This window comes from Monomorium pharaonis, chromosome 11, assembly GCF_013373865.1.
Source record: "Monomorium pharaonis isolate MP-MQ-018 chromosome 11, ASM1337386v2, whole genome shotgun sequence".
Lineage (NCBI taxonomy): Eukaryota > Metazoa > Arthropoda > Insecta > Hymenoptera > Formicidae > Monomorium > Monomorium pharaonis.
In genome coordinates this window covers 248,762-268,066 of record NC_050477.1, presented here as the reverse complement: position 1 = coordinate 268,066, position 19,305 = coordinate 248,762, and the positions used below count along the sequence as shown (strand labels likewise).

At 37.4% G+C, this 19,305-nt stretch overlaps 1 protein-coding gene across 4 annotated transcripts in view; it reads right to left on the bottom strand.

Moving 5' to 3' along the window:
- Positions 1–199: 199 nt before the first annotated feature.
- The window catches only part of LOC105832753 (nephrin), an 83,001-nt gene continuing 63,895 nt past the window's right edge, over positions 200–19,305 (bottom strand). The window contains exons 10-17 of one of the 4 annotated variants that reach the window (XM_036293892.1): positions 18,662–18,937; positions 18,061–18,351; positions 17,277–17,455; positions 16,455–16,875; positions 15,446–15,598; positions 14,530–14,657; positions 9,550–9,739; positions 200–8,812 (exon numbers count right to left, since the gene is read on the bottom strand). In XM_036293892.1, the coding sequence (XP_036149785.1) occupies positions 8,319–8,812; positions 9,550–9,739; positions 14,530–14,657; positions 15,446–15,598; positions 16,455–16,875; positions 17,277–17,455; positions 18,061–18,351; positions 18,662–18,937 (2,132 nt within the window). In that variant the 3' untranslated portion in view covers positions 200–8,318. Of the gene's footprint in view, positions 8,813–9,549; positions 9,740–14,481; positions 14,658–15,241; positions 15,599–16,454; positions 16,876–17,276; positions 17,456–18,060; positions 18,352–18,661; positions 18,938–19,305 lie in introns of those variants that run through there. The other 3 variants (XM_036293889.1, XM_036293890.1, XM_036293893.1) reach the window with 3 other exon arrangements.

The following is a 19,305-nucleotide window of genomic DNA, read 5'->3' as shown; positions in this document are numbered from 1 at the left end:
AGAATATCCTTTTTATGTTTTATATATAGATATATATGTTCTTCATATTTTAAATTAATTTCAACGAGCAAACTACTATTGCTATTGTAAATATTTTGCATTTTAAAACAAATTAGTTGCAAATTTACACAATTTATTTTATTAGGTAAATTTTCTTTAAAAAGGGAAAGGAAATAAAATAAGATGTTTAACAGACCGGTTTATAAGTTGACAATCAGTTTTAATAGTTGCAATAGAAAACAATATACAGAATACAGATACAGAATAATCCTAGCTGACGAAAGGCTCTCCTAGGTAAAATGTTGTTAATTGTGTAGTGAAAAATTATGAATGGAAAAAACAAGATGATATACACATAATGAGTGGCTTATTTTTACCTATCTGCTTATCGGTTAGTTTCATTTACCTAATTACAATGATTGGAATTGTTAATTATAATTATGTCTGTATAGACACACAGGTGTGTATACGTAATAGAGATTCTTAAACGCTACACAATGTTGCTTTTACTTTGGTTTTAAATTAAGGACTAGCGCGTTGAGCTCCGCTCTGCCTCTGCGTATACACGTTTATATAAATCAGCATTTATCACCTCTCCTTCCCTAATATCAAATATATAGAATATTGGCAGTCATTTAAACGCAAATCCGGCAATCGGCAAATTATGCTAATGATGCTATATTGATCGCTTGGAATATCAAATGAAATAAATGAATACGTATTAAGGAATCATTCCCCAATTATTCCTGAAAGAGCGTTGAACGAACCAACGTCTCTCGTCGCCAATTTTTGGCAATGAGCATAAACAAATCGCGCGAACGTATCCCAAAAATAATAGTAAAATGCATCGCGCACAACAAGTATATCTTTCTTCACCCTTCGTTCAGCCCTACGTATTACGGTTTAATCAACGTGATGCGGCGAAAAGGCACAAGGCATGCGTTTATTGAATGTCGTAAGCGCGAGAATGTAAATGCACGTGGACGCGCGGAGGAGCCGTCAATGGAGAAGAGGATGCTGCTGAGCAATAATCACTGTAAATGCACTTTTGTACGGGATACATCTCGCCCTTCCCCCCCCTCCGCCCCGGACGCGCAGGGGTGGTAGACGACGACGTGGAGCGGAACAACGGCCGTCGTCGTCGTCGTCATCGTCGCGACACGATACGCAGATGACGGAGCGAAGCTCACAGTGAGTGTAATGTTGTGTATACCATTTAGAATTGGAAATGTAATTTAGAATTAGAATGTAAAAATACTATGTATATGTACATCAGTTAATCATGGGCATTCAATTATGTTACACCGTTTACGTCGATCAGAGAGCTTTTCCTTTTCGCTTTGTTCTATTTTTTTCTCCTTTTTTTTAAATCGTCGTTACTTTTTTTATTTATTTCTTCCCTCTGTTGTACTCGAAGAAACAGCGCCGGCCGCGCGTTGAAAAATCCCCTTCGAGACGGCCGCCGACCGGTGCTGGTTCCTTGTCTTTCTTTTTTTTTCTTCCCCCTTCGTCTCGCATTAATATTCCGTAACATATGTTACACACGTCGAAGAACAACGTCGATCGGTTGGCACATAAAACGGAAGCAACATTTAGACCAGTCGCGGCGCGATAATAAGTTATATACAAACTCGAAAACGCATGGGGAGGAGAAGTACAACGTACTTTCGTGTGTTATTGGCGTGATGCTCTCGGCACAAAAGGGGTAAAAATCATCTCCCTACGCGCGCGGGTGTGTAGGTGTCCGTGTTGAAAAAGTAGAAGTATAGCCCGAGCAATAAGAAATATCCTCGTAAAAGTGTATATATATGAAAAACGTGGCATGTGATGCGAAGGCGATATCAATTTTGGAACGGATATAATTTTCGCGGCGTCGCTCGCACTTGTTTATCGTCCTGATAGATGCTGGTTCTCTTCACTTGTCCCTCTCTTTTTCTCTCTACCTCTCGTCTAACCGTCGTCGACTTCTTGATCCGCGTGTAGTCGAACATTCTTTTTGTCGCACTTCTTTGTTTTTTTAGAAACAATGACGCTGCCGCTAATCTCTATTTATCGACAATTATTTCGTCGCGGTAAAAAGAACGATACAAAGTGAATATATTACCAATATACACCTAGTATACAAAAGCTCTCGATTTTCGTTTCTTTTCCCATACTTCGTAGTTTGATATAATTCGTAATTTTAAATATTCTTCATTATTTCCTTTCTCCCTTTTGTGTCTATCTAAGTGCTATGTACATTATATGTATTATATACATGTAAAACGATTAATTGATTCTTTTCCTCCGTATCCTTAATGATTGTATAATTAGGATTGACTATGTCTTAGAGTTAATCAACGAAATTACGAGCTGTTTTTTATTATTATGTAAAATATCAAATGTCGTACGTGTTAGATGGTATGTCCATCTCCAAGGTACCATTTTGGACGAATAACGGTCCGTCTAACATGCCTAGCACTTTGATGAGCAAATACTTTGGAGATTACATAAATCTAATAATAATCTTCAGGTAATATTAAGTATAGATGATTTGTTTTTTTTTTAATTACAAATATAAAACATGTATATGTAAATAGAACTCTTAATTATGCGCGAACATGTTCATCTCTAATTGAGCATACGTGAATTTCTTATCATCAGTCTAAGCCGAACTGTGCGGCTCCATACACAACGGCGGTTTAACAATACATGTCTCTCTCTCTCTCTCTTTCTCTCTCTCTCTCTCCATCTTTCTCTCATTTTTTATTTATCCTCTCTTTTCTCCCCTTTGCCTTAAGCTTCGTAGTATCTATCGTGTTAACAAATAATATCGCTGTAATGAGAAACAACAATATACATATATGCATACGCTACGGAAAAACGTTATTCATAAAACTTTCAAACAATCTCAACGAGCGATGTGACGCACGCGGCTGTCGGCCAGGTAAAGTATATAATTGTCTTCTACAAACAATTCCACTTTGTTGGGGTGAAGCGCGGATCCCGGAAAATCTTTCTCCCCGTCACCACGGATCGGTTTCCCTCTCACGCGATTTTCAGTTCAAAGGAAAAATCTAAAGCGGTCCTTGGATTCAAAATTATTGTACAATATTCTTTTAGAATTAAATATAAAGATTTTTAGGTGTTCAATATTATTGCGTCGATATCGTTTATAGATTAAATTAAAGGTTTATGCAATGTATTGTATCATTCAAGAATTCTTGAAATATATTATAAAATCTTTAGTTAATATTAATTCAATTAATTAATATTAGGCTGTAGATACTATTATCCAAACCAATTGGCAACTTATAATGTTCATTTTTAACATTATTTTAATAGATCACGTTATCAGAATTAACATTGATTAATGGAACTTGAATGATCACGTGACGCATCTATCTTGACTCTGAAAATAAGCATCGAGCATCAGCACGAAAAAGTATCTATATTCTTTCGTATTTAAGAATAATCGTAGCATAAATTGTTTGAGATTTTACGCATAAAATAATAAAAATTTTAACAAAGACAATTTTAATATGGATAATTTTCTATTGTGAGTGTAATGACCGACTTCGATCTTGTCTAATTTTCATCAAAAACATGTAACAATTGTGCAGTATTAGAACATTGCACAATATTGATCGTGGCTGGAGGCTATATTGAGTTTGTTTTGAATTGTCTGTAGAATAATATTATTGTACAACATTATTAATTTAGGTACCGCTTTATCGCCGGCGAAACAAGTAATCCCAAAAGTGGCGAAGTTAACAACGATTATCCTACAGCGCAGGAATTGTGATGCATTATTACACTGTATCGTGTATGATGCCTCCCGATAGAGCATTCTCGTGCGGTCGGTAGGCGTCGATTCGAGAGAACGCGATGTTGTTGGGACTCCCGCGCTTCTTTGTCACAGCCCTTTACCGCCGAAACATGGGCACAGCGTGCATTACATGGCTCCCTTATGTCGCAATATATTCTCCTTATAATAGGCCAAACGTATCGAGTTTTATCGTCGTCATCGTTATCGTCATCGTCAACATCGTTGTTGTCGTCGTCGTTATCGTCGTCGTTATCGTCATGTCATTTTCAAAAATATATATACGCTGACTACTTAGGCTTTCGACGAAGAACGGAAAGACTCGTTCATAATCAACAGGATTAATTTCTCTTTTTCCGGATATACAGCGTTATTACCCTCTAGCAATACTTCGTTTATAGCCTAGGTAATAGTGAGACCCTCATATGATCCATTTGAATTACTTTTTTCTCGGTTATTTTTTTTTTTGTGATTTTTTTCCACTCTTCCGACCGCGTGAAACATTGAGAAACGTTATCGCACTATTTACAGATTTAATCATAATTAGTAATTGGAAATAAATGCAAAAATATATGTATATGTATGAACATTTAATCGAGCTAAACGCGAATGTCCGCGCGCGAGTCGCGTGTAACAACCGCGCTCGTTCTTCGCGCGGTCCTCTCGAAACATCGCCGCGCCGTCGGCAGAGTATATATTTATCCTTAACTAAAAAACCGTACGTAGCAATTAAACTTATGTACTATTGTCTCTTTGTTCAAGATATCACTACGCCGAGACATTCACTAGTACGCGCTCTCCCGTTCTTTTGTTTTCTTTTCTCTTGAAAAAGATCTCTCGTTGATCACGTTACGTCTCGCGTGTCTTCATCTTACGCAAAGACGTCCGTGATGAAAATCCTCGCACGATTAGTGGGGTCCGTGATGGTCGAATTGTGATCTCGGCTCAACTCGACTCGGCCGAGTGAGTCTGCATCGTCGTTATCCGGTTTTCATTTCACAAACGCGTGAAGAGGCATCGTAGATGCATTCGGCAGGTCGATCAGCACGTGTATTCGTGGTAAACAAAACCGAGAAACTCGGAATTATCAATAAAACGCAAACGCATACATAGGTTCCTTTTTTTTTTTTTTAAACAAACACTCGATCGCTTGCGATTGACAATCGTGAAATCGCAATGCGGCGAGTGTTTATGTACATTGTATACGTGTGTACTTATGTAGAAGGTAAAAAAGTATATTAAACGATTGGTACGGATTACCTACAGTATTGACTTCAGGATCGGCAGTGAAAACTTCGTTCTCTACGCACGACAGTGCTCGAATTTGTTTTTTTCGTTAAAATTATTCAAGGGACGACAATCGCAGCGCAGTTGCGTAAATAGCTATATAAGTAACTTAAGCAACATAAGTAACTTTAATATGTAACGCAAGTAATTAAAGTGCCAATGTGACTTATGATATGCAAATTGCGCAATTATGCTAACAACGTGCTTCAATCGGTCGTTCGTATTTCGTAGAAACAGCGAACCAGTAAAGTCCTTCCGCGTACTTTCTAACATACAGCTCAAGTTGTCACGTAATCTTTTTCTTGTGATGCGCAGTGTAATCCGAAGTCAATTAAAAAATGGAAGACAAATGGTAATTTGAGAGATAATTTGAGTCGCCAAAAATAAAAAAAAATAAAATCTAGAAGTTTTTTATGCTTACAGAAATGCAATTTATTCATTGACTCAAATAAAGCTTAACATATCATATAAAAAATAATGTAAAACTGGATTTACAATAAAAATTTGTTAATATTTATGTTGTAAAATTTTATGTACAAATCGTCAGTGACAGAATACGAATAATTTTCTTGAATTTAGAGATTCTGGTGAATTTGCGTTTAACACGTTAAAAAAGTAATTTTTAAAAATAACTTTAGATATTAGTTATAAGTATTCAATAAAAATTTTAAACTATCATATCAAAGGGTTAAAATTTTGTGGTAAAAACTTGTTTCTTATTTTTGCCACTCGTTTCATCGTTGCGAAGAATTTAATTCTATTTCTTCATCCTTTCTAAAAATAGCATTGACTTCAGACTCTTCATTCTCGCAAGAATCACAAGATCCTGAATTTTCATGTAAAGTACGAAATAATGACTCGCCGAGTACTCTTGTCATTTAGTGCTAAAGATGGCTGTATTCTGTAACTTTAAATGTTTCGCCGAGCAAGAATGTCGAGATTTAAGATCAAACCGCCACACATTTAGCATTAAACTCCAAGTTAGCATCCGTAGATATCGTGTAGAAGGAGACGTTATTAACTCAAATAGAGAATCGTAAATGACATGAATGAAGGATATGGAGGAACGAGAAAGAAAATTTAATGTCGCTGCTAGCGAATTTGCTCTACGATTTTCCACGCACATCTCTTTTGTAATAACGATTGTCTCGCCTCCCTCAGTCTCGAATCGTCGGGATGAATCGACTCATCGACGCGAAAGTAAAGAATGGACGGTCATGATACGGATATGCCCACTCTTACGAGCTTTAAAGGGGCAGTATTGTGCGATAATTAATTGCTATCGATATTTTATGAATCAATATTACTGATTTTGCGCGACAGTCGTGATCGTAAAAACCTGGTATCGATGACATCGGTATTTTGGAACTAGGATAACCAACGTAAAATTGGAAGACAGGTAAATCGATTTGTACATTAAAAAAAGTTTGCAAGAACTAGCTTGCTTTTGGAAATTAATTTTCAAAGAAAATTGGTTTTATGTACAATGCAATTTAAAAAAATATATAAAATTATATAAAGTATTTTAATTTAAATAATTAAAATTTAAAATGTCTAATTTATTAAAATATTATTTAATAAAATAGGTTTAAATAGGTATATATTATAATATATAATTACAGATATTATTTCATAATATCCCTCAGTAAGTAAATTGCCGGCAGTATGATAATAGATTGTAAATTTGCTCAGAAATTGTAATAGATCCAATATTATTTGTATTCATATTAAACTTGTGTTTTGCCGGCAGCGCCTGCCAATCTAACAGCAAATTTTCGGTAGAAATCGAACAGAATCTGTTATTTCATAATATTTACATAAAATACATAATTTAAATGAAACAAAATGACTGCTTAATTTCTGCAATCGATCTGCCATTATGTTCCGTTAGCAAATTCTCTATTGGGATTCTAAATTTGTAATAGACACTTACAAAATTTATTTTCTACAAAATCTATTTTAATATGTCTATCAATATATTATAAATCTGTTAATAACTTGATAAACATTTACTTTTTTCTATTATAAAAAGAAGTAAAATTGCGTGATCTGAACATATATTATCTTTTTTTCCAACTTTAAACCGCATGATATTGGCTATTCAAGTTCCAAAACGGAAATGTTTCATGATATTTATAGTGACAATGTCACTGTTGATCGTGAAGTTTATGATTGTGCATTTGAAATTTGGAATTTGCATTTCGGCGTCAGTCACAGTCAGAGCGAGGAGAATCATTCCCCACATATTGATATTTCGAAGATTTTTCGCGGATTTTCCCGGCAGTCGTTGATACCAGCATAGTGATATCTAAACGTAATCGCTATGACGAAGGGCGTAAGTGTTGCCGACGTGCACGAAACAACCGAGGAACGAAATTATCGCAGAATTGTTCTCTCTATCGTCTATCTCGTGGATCATGCATGTTATTTACAGAAAAAATATACTTTCCTCGACGATCGGTGCGTCGATTTTGGAGCTCGATCGTTCGATGCGTCGTGATTACGTCGCTGTTTAGCGAATAGAACGCTAAATAACGCTAAGGCGAGCGGACAAAGACGAAGAGTTAGAGCAGGGAAAACGGATAAAGATGAGGGGAGAGGAAGGCAGAGTAGCGGAGGAGCAACGGTAGAACCGTCCTCGAGCTTTTTTGGAGAACGCTCGCGCGCAGTACTTACCGGCGCGCGGTCGTTCCCTTTCCTTCTCTCCGAGAACGCTCTTCGTCGAGCGTTCGATTATGCATACATATATATCCCTAAGATTAGAATTCAATCGCGTAGGAGAGCCCCGCGCGTGTCTCCTCTCATTTAGGAAGTAACCGCGTGGAAGGGAAAGGCTGTTTACAGCGTGAACCTGGTGCACCATTCTCGTGTCAACGTTCTTCTTCTCTCTTTTTGCCTGTGTCTTTATCTATTTACACACTTCGTCGTACTTTCGTTCTCGCGCACGAAACAGAGAGTTCTCGGAGATCGTTCAGGCGCGTGATGATGAGTGCAAGGGTCTGCAACCCCGTCGCCGCGTTCCTCTTTGCCCAGTCGTTCAAGGAGATGATCGGTGACGAGGTGAACAACGCGGACAATTCGGAGGAGGATCCATCATCACGACGCTTCGCGTTACTCAGAGACGCGTGCTCCTCTCCGTAGGCGGTCGACGGTCTTCCGATGGGTCGTTCTGAGCGACGGCGCGATATTTGCCGCGCGTCGAGCTGGGCCCGAAGATCGGCGAGCCTCAGACAAGATGACCGTCGATGTCGGAGTAGGTTGGCGTCGCCGCGAACGTCGACAACGGATGGCTCTGACAGGAGGACGGCGGTGGCGGTGTCGGATGCGAGTGCGGGTGTGGATGGGGCCCACCGCCGTTATTGACACCGGGGCCACGGGCAAATGTGGCGGGTGGCGGCGGCACCGATGGTGGTATCGGCGACTTAGTGCCCGCGGTCATCACGGTGACGTCAGGCGGCGGCACCGGACGCGGTAGCGTCCTGGTGCGCGTCAGGGTGCCGGTGTTGACGCCCGTCATGTGCCCGCTCATTATGTGGCCCGTCGAGCCCATCGACGAGGGATAGTAGGGCCCGCTGGTCGGATCGATCGCGGGCGGCGCCGGACTCGGATTGCCGTCGTAGCTCATGTAACTCCGACCGCCGTTGTCCATCTCCACGCTGTAGAAGCTCACGTCGTTGGGCGGCGCCGGGCTCGGGTTGCCGATGTAACTCGATTTCGACACTGTAATATTAGATGTGACAAGACGTTAGACGGAAGTCGCATAGACATTGAATATAGCCGAAGAAACACACTGACGAAGGATCAACAGATTTTATGTCACTGATATGGTCACCTTCAGTATATTATATCTTCTTTCATATTTCACTTTCTGGCACTCTGAGAAATTGAAAAAACTACACGAAGAAATCGTTGCATATCTGGAATTATGCTAAACAGAGGAGCAATAATTGGCTTAACTGGTATCCTGGGGCCACCAGTGATCTTAGCTTGTATAATTTGGATTTTTCTTCAAGACCAGTATTACTTGGATTTTCTTTAGCTTTATGCTGCTTACATTTTTTTAAACAAAGTATTGCCTTTTCAAATTTTTTTAACCTTTATCGCCTCTTATGACAATGCTCTATCTTCAACTATATTATAAAGTTTTTATTTACGTATATTTAAATTAATATATTTTTAAAAATTAAATATGTATAATATTTAAATAAATCAATCAATATAATTAATGCATATTTCGTGCTTGTTTAGATAAGGATAAAGTTACATAAATACAATAAAATTATTGCAAAAAATCCAAGTTATTTATATGTATTTAGTTTAAAGTAAATTAAAATCACTAACCGCACAATACCCCAGTAAAAAAGATCAAATCGGTTAAGGGCCAAAATTACGTGCAAAGTATAAAAAAGTGGATAATAGTGCAGTTATATAATTTGCATTTAATTATTGATACTTACATGTACCCGAGAGAGTCCCGCTGGCGGTTGTCCGCTGCGGCGGCGAGTCCATGTTCATGGACGTTTGCATGTGATTGCTGCGACGACCAAGGGTGCCCTGATGAACCTGCATCTCTAAACCGCCTTTCCCGAAATCCTGTATAGTTTGATCTATTAAATACGTGCTAGCTGCGGTTTTGCGCCCTTCGTCCTGTTATACAACAAATTAAACGACAAATTGATTTGTGATTTGTGGTGCAATATCCGGTTGCATTTCACAAACAGCAGACAGGCATGAAACGGATTTTGGAAGCTAAATCTATGTCTCGAAATTTAGCTCCAATAAATAATCGTAAAATCTCTCTTACAGTAATACAATCAATATACACAACGTTGCTGACATCATGTAAGATTAAAATTATTTTGTTACACTGGCGTTTCTATAATAAGACAATAAATATGAAATAAATGTGTCGCTTCCTTTGCGTAACTGAATTCCTTACGTTTCACGCCATTCTCTCTTTGCAGTTAATATATTAATACGGGTTTCAACAAGTGTTTTCTTGCACTCGAAAGATCTTATTCCCAGTGGAAGTACGAGTGGTGGTGTGAGAGTTGTTTAATTGTACCTTAATAGTATTAGAATACCGATAAGTAATCCGATAACGCTTTAACCACGACAACAGAATAGATATATGTATATCCAACTTGCGTTTGTTAACATTTACAATCGGCCTCGTTTTCGTTTCAAATCTTCGTGCTAGTTCTACGAGGGTAATGATAATAGTAATGATAATAGTAACTGAAAGTATCACACAAACGGTCTAACAATTAATTTTACTAATCTAATTAATAATATAATCGGTCTATAATAAAACTCTAATTAGCAATTTATTGATAACATATAATATTATATTATTAATAATAAATTAATAATACAACATAAAATCTGTAATCGTCTGTAATTAGTGACACTTAATCGAGCATCGGATTTCGATCGGTTGCACGTTAAGTGCGAACGCGTAATTAACATCTATAGAAATTTTATTACAAAGCCTCGCTCGGCTCATTCTGTTCTAACTGAAACGCGCAACTCGCGTTGTTTCACAAGTCGCCTCGTAGGTTTGTAGGTTGCGCAGCGTGGATTTACGTTCAGAAATTTGCCCGTGTGTTTTTTCCCCCGCGTGTTTTCCCCGACGGGGAGAAGCGTATCTCGCGTGCGCGAGTGTCGGCGGCGTCGAACGGCGTCGTATAATCGCCGCTGTGGCGTGTTAAATCACGCGATCGAGATTAACCGCGTTCCCCGATATTGCGTTGCCTCCCTCCACCTCGCGCATCTGCAGATATGTAATATGAGATAATCTATTTATTAAAAGACTCATCGTTCAACACTGTTTACTTTCTCGTAGCTCGTTTGCGCCTCGAATGGATTCCTGCGTTAATTACATTTACTTATCTAATAGATTGATATCTATTTTTAGGATTGAGTAGTTAACTGATTAAAAAGTTGAAAGTTAAATAATAAAGTTAAAATGTTAACAATTTTTTAATTTAACTAGTTATCTTTAGTTATCTTTAAATCGTACAAACTTTATCAATTTTTTGTAACTAAAATTTTTGTAACTAATAATTTATCCATGTAAAAGAAAAAAAAAGATTCCTAAAAAAAACATTTCCCTGTTATTTCATACAAACTTCATAAAAAATATTAAATTTATTTTATGGTCCACATTATAATTGTTTTATTATTCATAATTTAATTTAAAAAAGTTATGGCATTCTAATTTCATACAAAGAACACTTTTCAAAATTAACTTTTAATTTAAATTAATTTAACACAATTTTAAACAGAGTTTTTGATTTTTGCAACTTTAAGATTGTGACTTCATTTAGTTACAAAAATACTGACTTAATAAACCCTTATTTTTACAAATATTAATTTATTTCTAAAAATAATTAAATTATTCTTTTTACATCACTTTTTATCTTTTCTAATTCTTAGAAAAAAAACCAAGATTAAAGTTCCACTAACGTATATGCAGACTATTATATAAATTTATAATTAATTATAGTATCAAATAATGTAATATCTTTTAAAGCTCGCGGTCAAGCGGAGCGGTGTGAAGTGCCCGCGCGCGCGTGCGCCTCGACTCGCTTCTAACGTCGCGCGATACGCGGAACGGATGCCACACCGGACTGTCGAGGAGAGCATCGGTTTATTGCGCGTCGCGATATTCACTCATCCCGAATGCGTCGCGAATGTAATAAACGGAAATGCCGAAACACACGACGGGTGATCATCGCGTGTTGTATTAACATGTACGCTCTGGCGCGAGATTAATCGCGTTGACGTCGCGTTACTCAGCGTGTTTCCCTTCGGCCGAATTTCTCGCCTCTGCGCCGTTATCCGACGGGCGCAGTCCATTTGTTTATAAAAATGCGTGATTTCAGCGTCAGTCATTCATTTGGAATTTATCGCGTCAGCAATTGAATAGATATTTGGCATCGATTGTGCTCATCCCGTGTAAAAATTTCTCTCGCAATTTTTCTCTCGTAATTTTTCAGAATTTCTTTTATGTAAAAATTTCCGAATATCCGTGTACAATTGTATAACCTTTCTACATAGAAAGTATCAGATTTTTTTTCTCTATGAAAGGATGAGGAACTTAGAAAGCTTAGAATATTTCAGAATTCATGCACATATGCGTGAAAAATTCCACGAGAAGACTCTGAGTATTTCTGAAAAGGTGCGCATTCTGAAAATTCCGATGGGAATTTTCGCCAAGGCAATATAATTTCATCTCGTTCTCTAGAGTCGCGATGTGCGATGACGCGGAAGCCGCGCGAAGTTGCCGCGGTGCGCCGCGAATCCTTCCTAACTTCACGGTGCACCGTGCGCTCGAGCTGCAGCGTTCCCCGCCACTCGCTCGTTCCAAATACCATCAAATCAACAGCCGTACTAATAGGCTGCGTTCGGAAACATCACCTGAGTGCTCTCGGGTATCATTCTATCATTGCTGTTCGTTGAATGTGAGACAAGGATAGAATGATATCCAAGAGCACTCGGGCGACGTTACCGAACGCAGCCACAATCGCCTGTGACTCGAGACCGTCCGTATCGTGTAACGTAATTCGCGACTTACTAGCTTCACATTATATTACATCGCGCGTAATGAATGTCGAAAAGCACGGCCAGACAAAGGGACGATCGCTCGTCGATCCTTTGGGATATCCGTTGCGTTATTTTTTTCCGTCGCGGACACAATAAACATGGCGGAGCGGAGCTCCGTACAAAGTAACGGGCGCATCGTCACGTCGTGTTAATTAGCGTTTGCGATCGCAATTAGCCGTTTAGTGCTTCCGATCAACTATATACCCGGTGGAGTGACTGGATTCGATGAAAGCAACGACGAAGAAGAAGCGACATAACAACTGTGGTAAGTAGATTCGTTCGATCATTGATTAATTAACCCCAGCATTATCGCGGAAGAGCGAATTTATCGCGAGTCAGTGAAAAAAAAGGTTATATACGTGTATTATTCTCATATTACTCCTCTCGTGTTCGATCAATAGTAATAAATTTGATATTTTGCATGCTACATTCGTTAATCCTATCTTTTTAACGGAATATGAAACAATAAAAAATAATAAAAAAATTTTTAACTAAATAAGTAATAAATAACGAGTAATAAAATCCGAACAAGAGCCGAGAATAGAGAAATAAAACATTTTTAATTTTTTGAAACAGATTTTGAAAAATTTTTTCACTCAATTTTCCCTTTGCATGAAATTTAATAGTCTTCTCTTATATAATATTATTTTTTAAAATCACCAAGCACTTTCGGACTCTCGACTTTTAAAAAAATAATTTGTATATCGACAAATATATATTTATATATTTTTGTATTCTGTGTATAATAAAAAAATAAATATTTTTGATGTATAATTTTTGTTTTTATTCACAGATCAACGTTCTCTGTTCGCATTTAATTTGTTTCACGGACACATTCCGGTGAGTCATATAAATCTTTTATTGTTATCTAAAATGGATTATATAAAGTGAAGATTTAAAATCATGATATTAATATTTGTTTCTCTTCGATTGAATTTCACTTCATATATTTTGTTACTCTCTCGTTACCACTCTTACTTCCATTGCACGCGAGATCTAACACTACTGAAAGAAAGCAAGCAATATTTAATTTAAGATTAAAAAAGTCACGTTAGAGATTTCGTGGAGAATTTGGTGGAGAATTTATGACACCGTAAAATCTTATTGAATTAAGATGTTGCGAGCATTTAACACCAAGACTGTTCTCATCATAGAGTAATTATTTTATGAGTTTAAGAGACAGATACATTAGATTTAACTGAAGGTAGTTACCTTTAGCCAAATACTCTGCGATCAAATGACATAAGATTGTAACAGAAATATGTGACAGGATATTATAAAAAATATCAGGGTTTTAAATATGAAAATTAATTGCATGCTATGTATAATGTATCAAGCTGCAAAAAACTGTAATTTAAAGAACGAGTAATTTAACTTCAAATAATGAAAGTTAGCTGTAACCAGAAGGTTTCATTATTTGAAGTTAAATTACTCGTTTTTTAAATTAGTTTTTTGCAGCAGTTTCTACAGATTATATACGTAAAAAAAAATAGACTCGTGTATAGTGCAAATAATCGATAATTAAAATAAATATTATGTTTAATATGTGCAATACATATTATTGCGAAATAAAGTTAAAACTAGTAGCAACGAGAACATACCGTTAGGGCATTCTGCTTATTATCCTATTACCTATCACAACATCTTGCGTTAAAAGATAAATGGAAAAAACCGCAGAGACCAAATGATGGGTAAAAAGAAGAGATAGGGAGAGCGAGAGAAGCGAAACTAATAGAGGGGGGGGGGGCGGAACAGAAAGTGTTGCTAGAACTCAAACCTACCCTCCGGAATTACTTGTTACTAAGAACATACTGACTGATGGCACTGACCACGTAATCATTAGCGTCGAAATTGACGTCGCTCTTCTCGTCCGACATCGAACTTAATTCGCCAGTCATGGTGTCGCCGTTGACGGTGGACGGTGCGTACATATCCGCGGTCTGCGACTTATTAATGCCTGTACAAAGATAACATATGATGAACACGTGAATGGCAAAGTGAGAGTAGGGTAAAGTGCAAGTAGTAAGGCTACGGCCGCACGCAGAAGATGAATTTAATCAAAACAATTTAGTGTTATTCTTTTAATTTTATTTGTTTTTCTTTCCATTAATATATATATTGTACATATGCAAATGGCAAATTTTTTCGATAACGTGTATAAACAATTTAAAAAACATATGACAATACTTTAATGTTTGTGTAATGATGTTACACAATAATGAATACATTATTATTAATGAATTTCATCAATTCATAATATAGTCATATATTTATTAGTGTACTAATTAGGTGTATATTTCATTGACAATACTTAATTAAACTTTAAATGACTTGGACATTTTGATTAGATTAAATGTACAATATTGTGTGTGTGTGTGTGTGTGTGTGTGCGCGCGAGATTTTTATATCAATTTAAATAAAATCTTTCAAAAAAGAAAGTAAACTGGACTCATCTTCTGTCATGGCTGTAGCCAAACGTTGGGCTAATCTTCTAAATTGAAGCGCGTATAACGCGCTAAATATTGTTGGTCACAAACTTACGAGCTTTATTTCGTTTTCGTATTATGTACCACAACATGATGAGGACATTAACGATAAAAATGATGACGGAAGTCGCCGCTAATGTATAGATATAATTCATCGGAAAATCACCCTTTTCCAAGAGGACGTCTGGCAGGTTTTCCTCTTTATTCGGGCCTAGGGAAATAAAGGAGAGAAAGAACACATGATAGATATCATATTTACCAGCACGCTGGACCTTCTTTTTCGACTTTATTGTAGCAAAGACTATGGTCGCGGCAATGAGTAGGCAAGCAGAGGCGGAAACAGTGATGATAATGACGATGATGTAGGAGGAACTATTCTCGCTTGATGTCAACTCGGTTGGTGGCGCCTCGCCTGTAACCCAAGCCAATGCCCCATCACCGATTTTGTGTTATTCATGCAATCTACAGTTGTTAGTCACACGTTCAACTTCTCGAAATCCTCGGCTATTGCGAACGTAACAACACTTCGCCAATTAGACAGATCAAATAGCAACTAAATACTTGCTTACAGCTTATCTATTATCTCCCCTTAAATAAAAAAGGCAAAGCGACTAACTGTTTGGATTATGTCTTCGCACTGGTGTAAAGTAGCCATGGCAATGCAGTTACGACAGTAGTTTCATATCGGTTTTCAAATTTCGATTACTACTTCTTCTCAAGACTGTAATTTCTCTATCTTGAAATTGAAAGCGTTTAGAAGGGTATTGTACCGGATAAAAATTTTTTTCAAAGCTAAGCGTCACCATATTGATACGACCATCATAATGAATCATGCTGAAAATCACTACATTATATGTACGATATGTATGATACTTATAAATGCTACGCTATATGTAAAGTCCAATATACTTATAAATGCCATGCGAACATTCACGAGACACACTAAATATACGTAACGTAATACACGATCAACCTAATTACTGAGTACAATTAATTACATGGATGCGAGGCAATCGCGTTTAATTATGTCTCGATGATCTGCATAATGATTTAGCAAGCTGTTATTTGCCATCGTGTAGCGTAAATAACGATGTACTATCCAATACAGATACTTTGCTCGTGAGAAAAAAAAATGATTGTAATCTCCGTGAGAATGATCTCTATGATTATGACTTGTGTCAACTAGATATATTTCATTATACTACTCGGAAAGTTGCTCTGTTTTCGAATAGGGAAGCCATCTACTATAATGTTTATCTACGACTTACGAAGCGTCTGGACTTTGACGAGATCCGGTAAGAAACCGCTGTCTCCCTTCTCGTTGATGGCCTTTACGCTAAACACGTAATAAGTCCCGAGCGACAGGCCGGATATGGTGGCCTTGTATTCGCCGGGCGCGATGTCTAGGTAGTGATAACGGTCCTCGTAATCCTGTGCCTGCCGCCATCGTATCTGATGGGACGTCGGTAGGCCGCCGTCGAAGCCGCGCTTCCAGATCAACGTGACCGAGTCGTGTGTATAATTGTAGACCTCCAAATCGCTCGGCTTATCCGGCGGCGACGTCACGTCCAAATGTATGTTATCCACGGCCTGTCCCATTTTGTTCTGGGCGCGACATTCGTACTTTCCGTAGTCCTGCGATCTCACGTGATGGATAGTCAACGTCGTTTCCGAATAGAGCTCGGACAACTAGAGAACGTAGAGAAGCTTCGTTACTCTCTCATTAAGAACACAAGTATTATTAAGACGTCAAAATCAGAAAGATATTTCGAATACGTAACGTACTTTCGAGTACACAGTTGTTACAATGATACAGTTTCGCCTTGGCAAAATTTTGATTGAGGAGTGTATTGTAACCTTCTCACAACTTTCGAATTTATAACAGTTAAATATACAAGAGTTAAATATCTCTTTAACTATGTCCGACACAGAAATTCTGTCAAAGTGAAATTCGTTCAAAGTTAAATGAAGAACAAGATTTACAATACGCAGTACAATACGCTGCGGAGCCTCGGCGCGTTCTAAAGGAGATATACTAGTGAGGGAAGTCGTTATTTAAGAGATAAGTGCATCTTATAAAAGCGACTTACATCACTGTGAACGATACTGTATTTATCCTCGGTTGCATTCGACAATAAAGTTTTCCCATTGAAGATCCAAGTGAAACGCGGCAATGGAGATCCTCGCGCTTTGCAGAACAATTGGACGCTTATTCCTCTGTTCGCCGCTGCCTTTCGCGTCAGCGGGGTGTTCGTCATTTCCGGTTTAACTGTTCATAAAAGTACCAGTAAATTTTTTATTACGCGCCTTTTCGAATCGCGCACACATGAATATATTTCGTAAAGTTTCGTGTGTATCGCGCGTATACCTATAATTGACTTTTTTATTGGAATCCAATTAAACATCAACGTTTTTACGGCAATTATGGAATCGAAACAGCATTTCTATTGATTGAATAATTATTGCAATAATATTGTAATATTTAATTATTAATATCAATAATTAGGATACTTTCCGCTAAACTATTATTAATTGTGTAGTACATGAATATTGGGACTAAATATTAGTAGCCAATAATTATTAATCGCGCTCTCGATTTTTTGTTTCAACCTCGTTTACATATTAAATGCATTGCTTGTGTTTCCCTTTTTGTTCTAAAAATATAGTAATAGCTAATTAAATCGCCATTATTGGATGATGTTTTAATTTTTAATTTATTTTAATTTAAATAATATACAGCAATTAAATTACAATATGATATGTGTAAATTGTGAAAATTATTGAAAAATCCATCAAATTTTTATTGCCCGTTTAATCGCACAGAACTCAACAGTATTGCTATTATAAATAATCAAAATAAAATTCTTTACGTACAATTCGTAATAAATAGAATAGCATCCGATGTCACGTTGCCGATGCCGTTGTTGACCTTGCATCGATACTCGCCGACGTCTTCCTGGCTGGGGTGCTCTATGTGAAGATACGACGTCCGATTAACGAAAGACGTCGAGTAACGTCCCGGCAGTTCAGGATTCGATCCTATTTTCTGCCACGTGACGTACTCATCACCGATCGGGCTGCCGTCGACCTCGCAGAATAGTTTTGCCTCGATACCCGGCGGATAAACTAGTCCCGATGAAGAAGTACGCTTGATTTTAGCCGGATCTGTGGGATATCGCAAGTAAAAACGATGAGTTATGATTCACGAGAAAGAAAGAGAGAGAAAAGGAATTAAAAAAGATTAAAGAAAGATTAAAATAAATTACAAGAAATTGGGCTAAAAAATGAGACAAAAAAAATTACGAGAGATCAATCAATCAATCAATCATCTGTAGAGATATTGAAATTAATCGACAATTTTCTAAGATGTCAGCTACTGTTAATTCTCCCTTTGTAATAAAATTAACAAGCGATAACAATCGCAATGAAAATTATTTGCGCGCTGCAAATTAACGCGGTAATACTGTTTACTTACACTGCACGGTCAGGTTTAGCTGGTAGAAGGTGGTTCCCTCCTTGTTCAGCGCTTCGCATATGTACGTGCCGGCGTCATGACGATCCAATCTCGTGATATTCAGCGTAGAACCATGCGCGGTTATTCTCTTACCAATAGTACCCAACGGCAGACCGTCCCTTGTCCACGTGTATTCCGTTGTGTTGGGATTGCCCCTCGCCGATACGGAAATTACAAAGGGCTCTCCTTCCAGCCCGATTAATTCGTAAGGGTCCAACGGCGAAAATATCGGCTTGTCTGTGGGACAAAAAGAAAACAAGTTTGCAACACACGTGTTATCGTAGTTTATTTTCGTCATATCTAATCGGGCAAGGTATTAAAAAATAGCATTGCTTTGAGACGACACACGATATTTTCAAATATTCGAGCGAAAAGAAAAACGTTAATAAATCTTTATGAAATTTGATGAAGCCATATAGTTTTATTTCTTTTTACGTTTGTACACAAATTTGAACGTTTGTTAGTTTTATTTCTTTCGTCTCCTGGATATAACATGTGTAATTCAAAAAAGCTTCAACAATTCGCGTGTTACATATCTATTTATTATATAGTTACATCTATTTGATATAAAATATTTGTTAATATTACGCGCGTATCGGTGTATT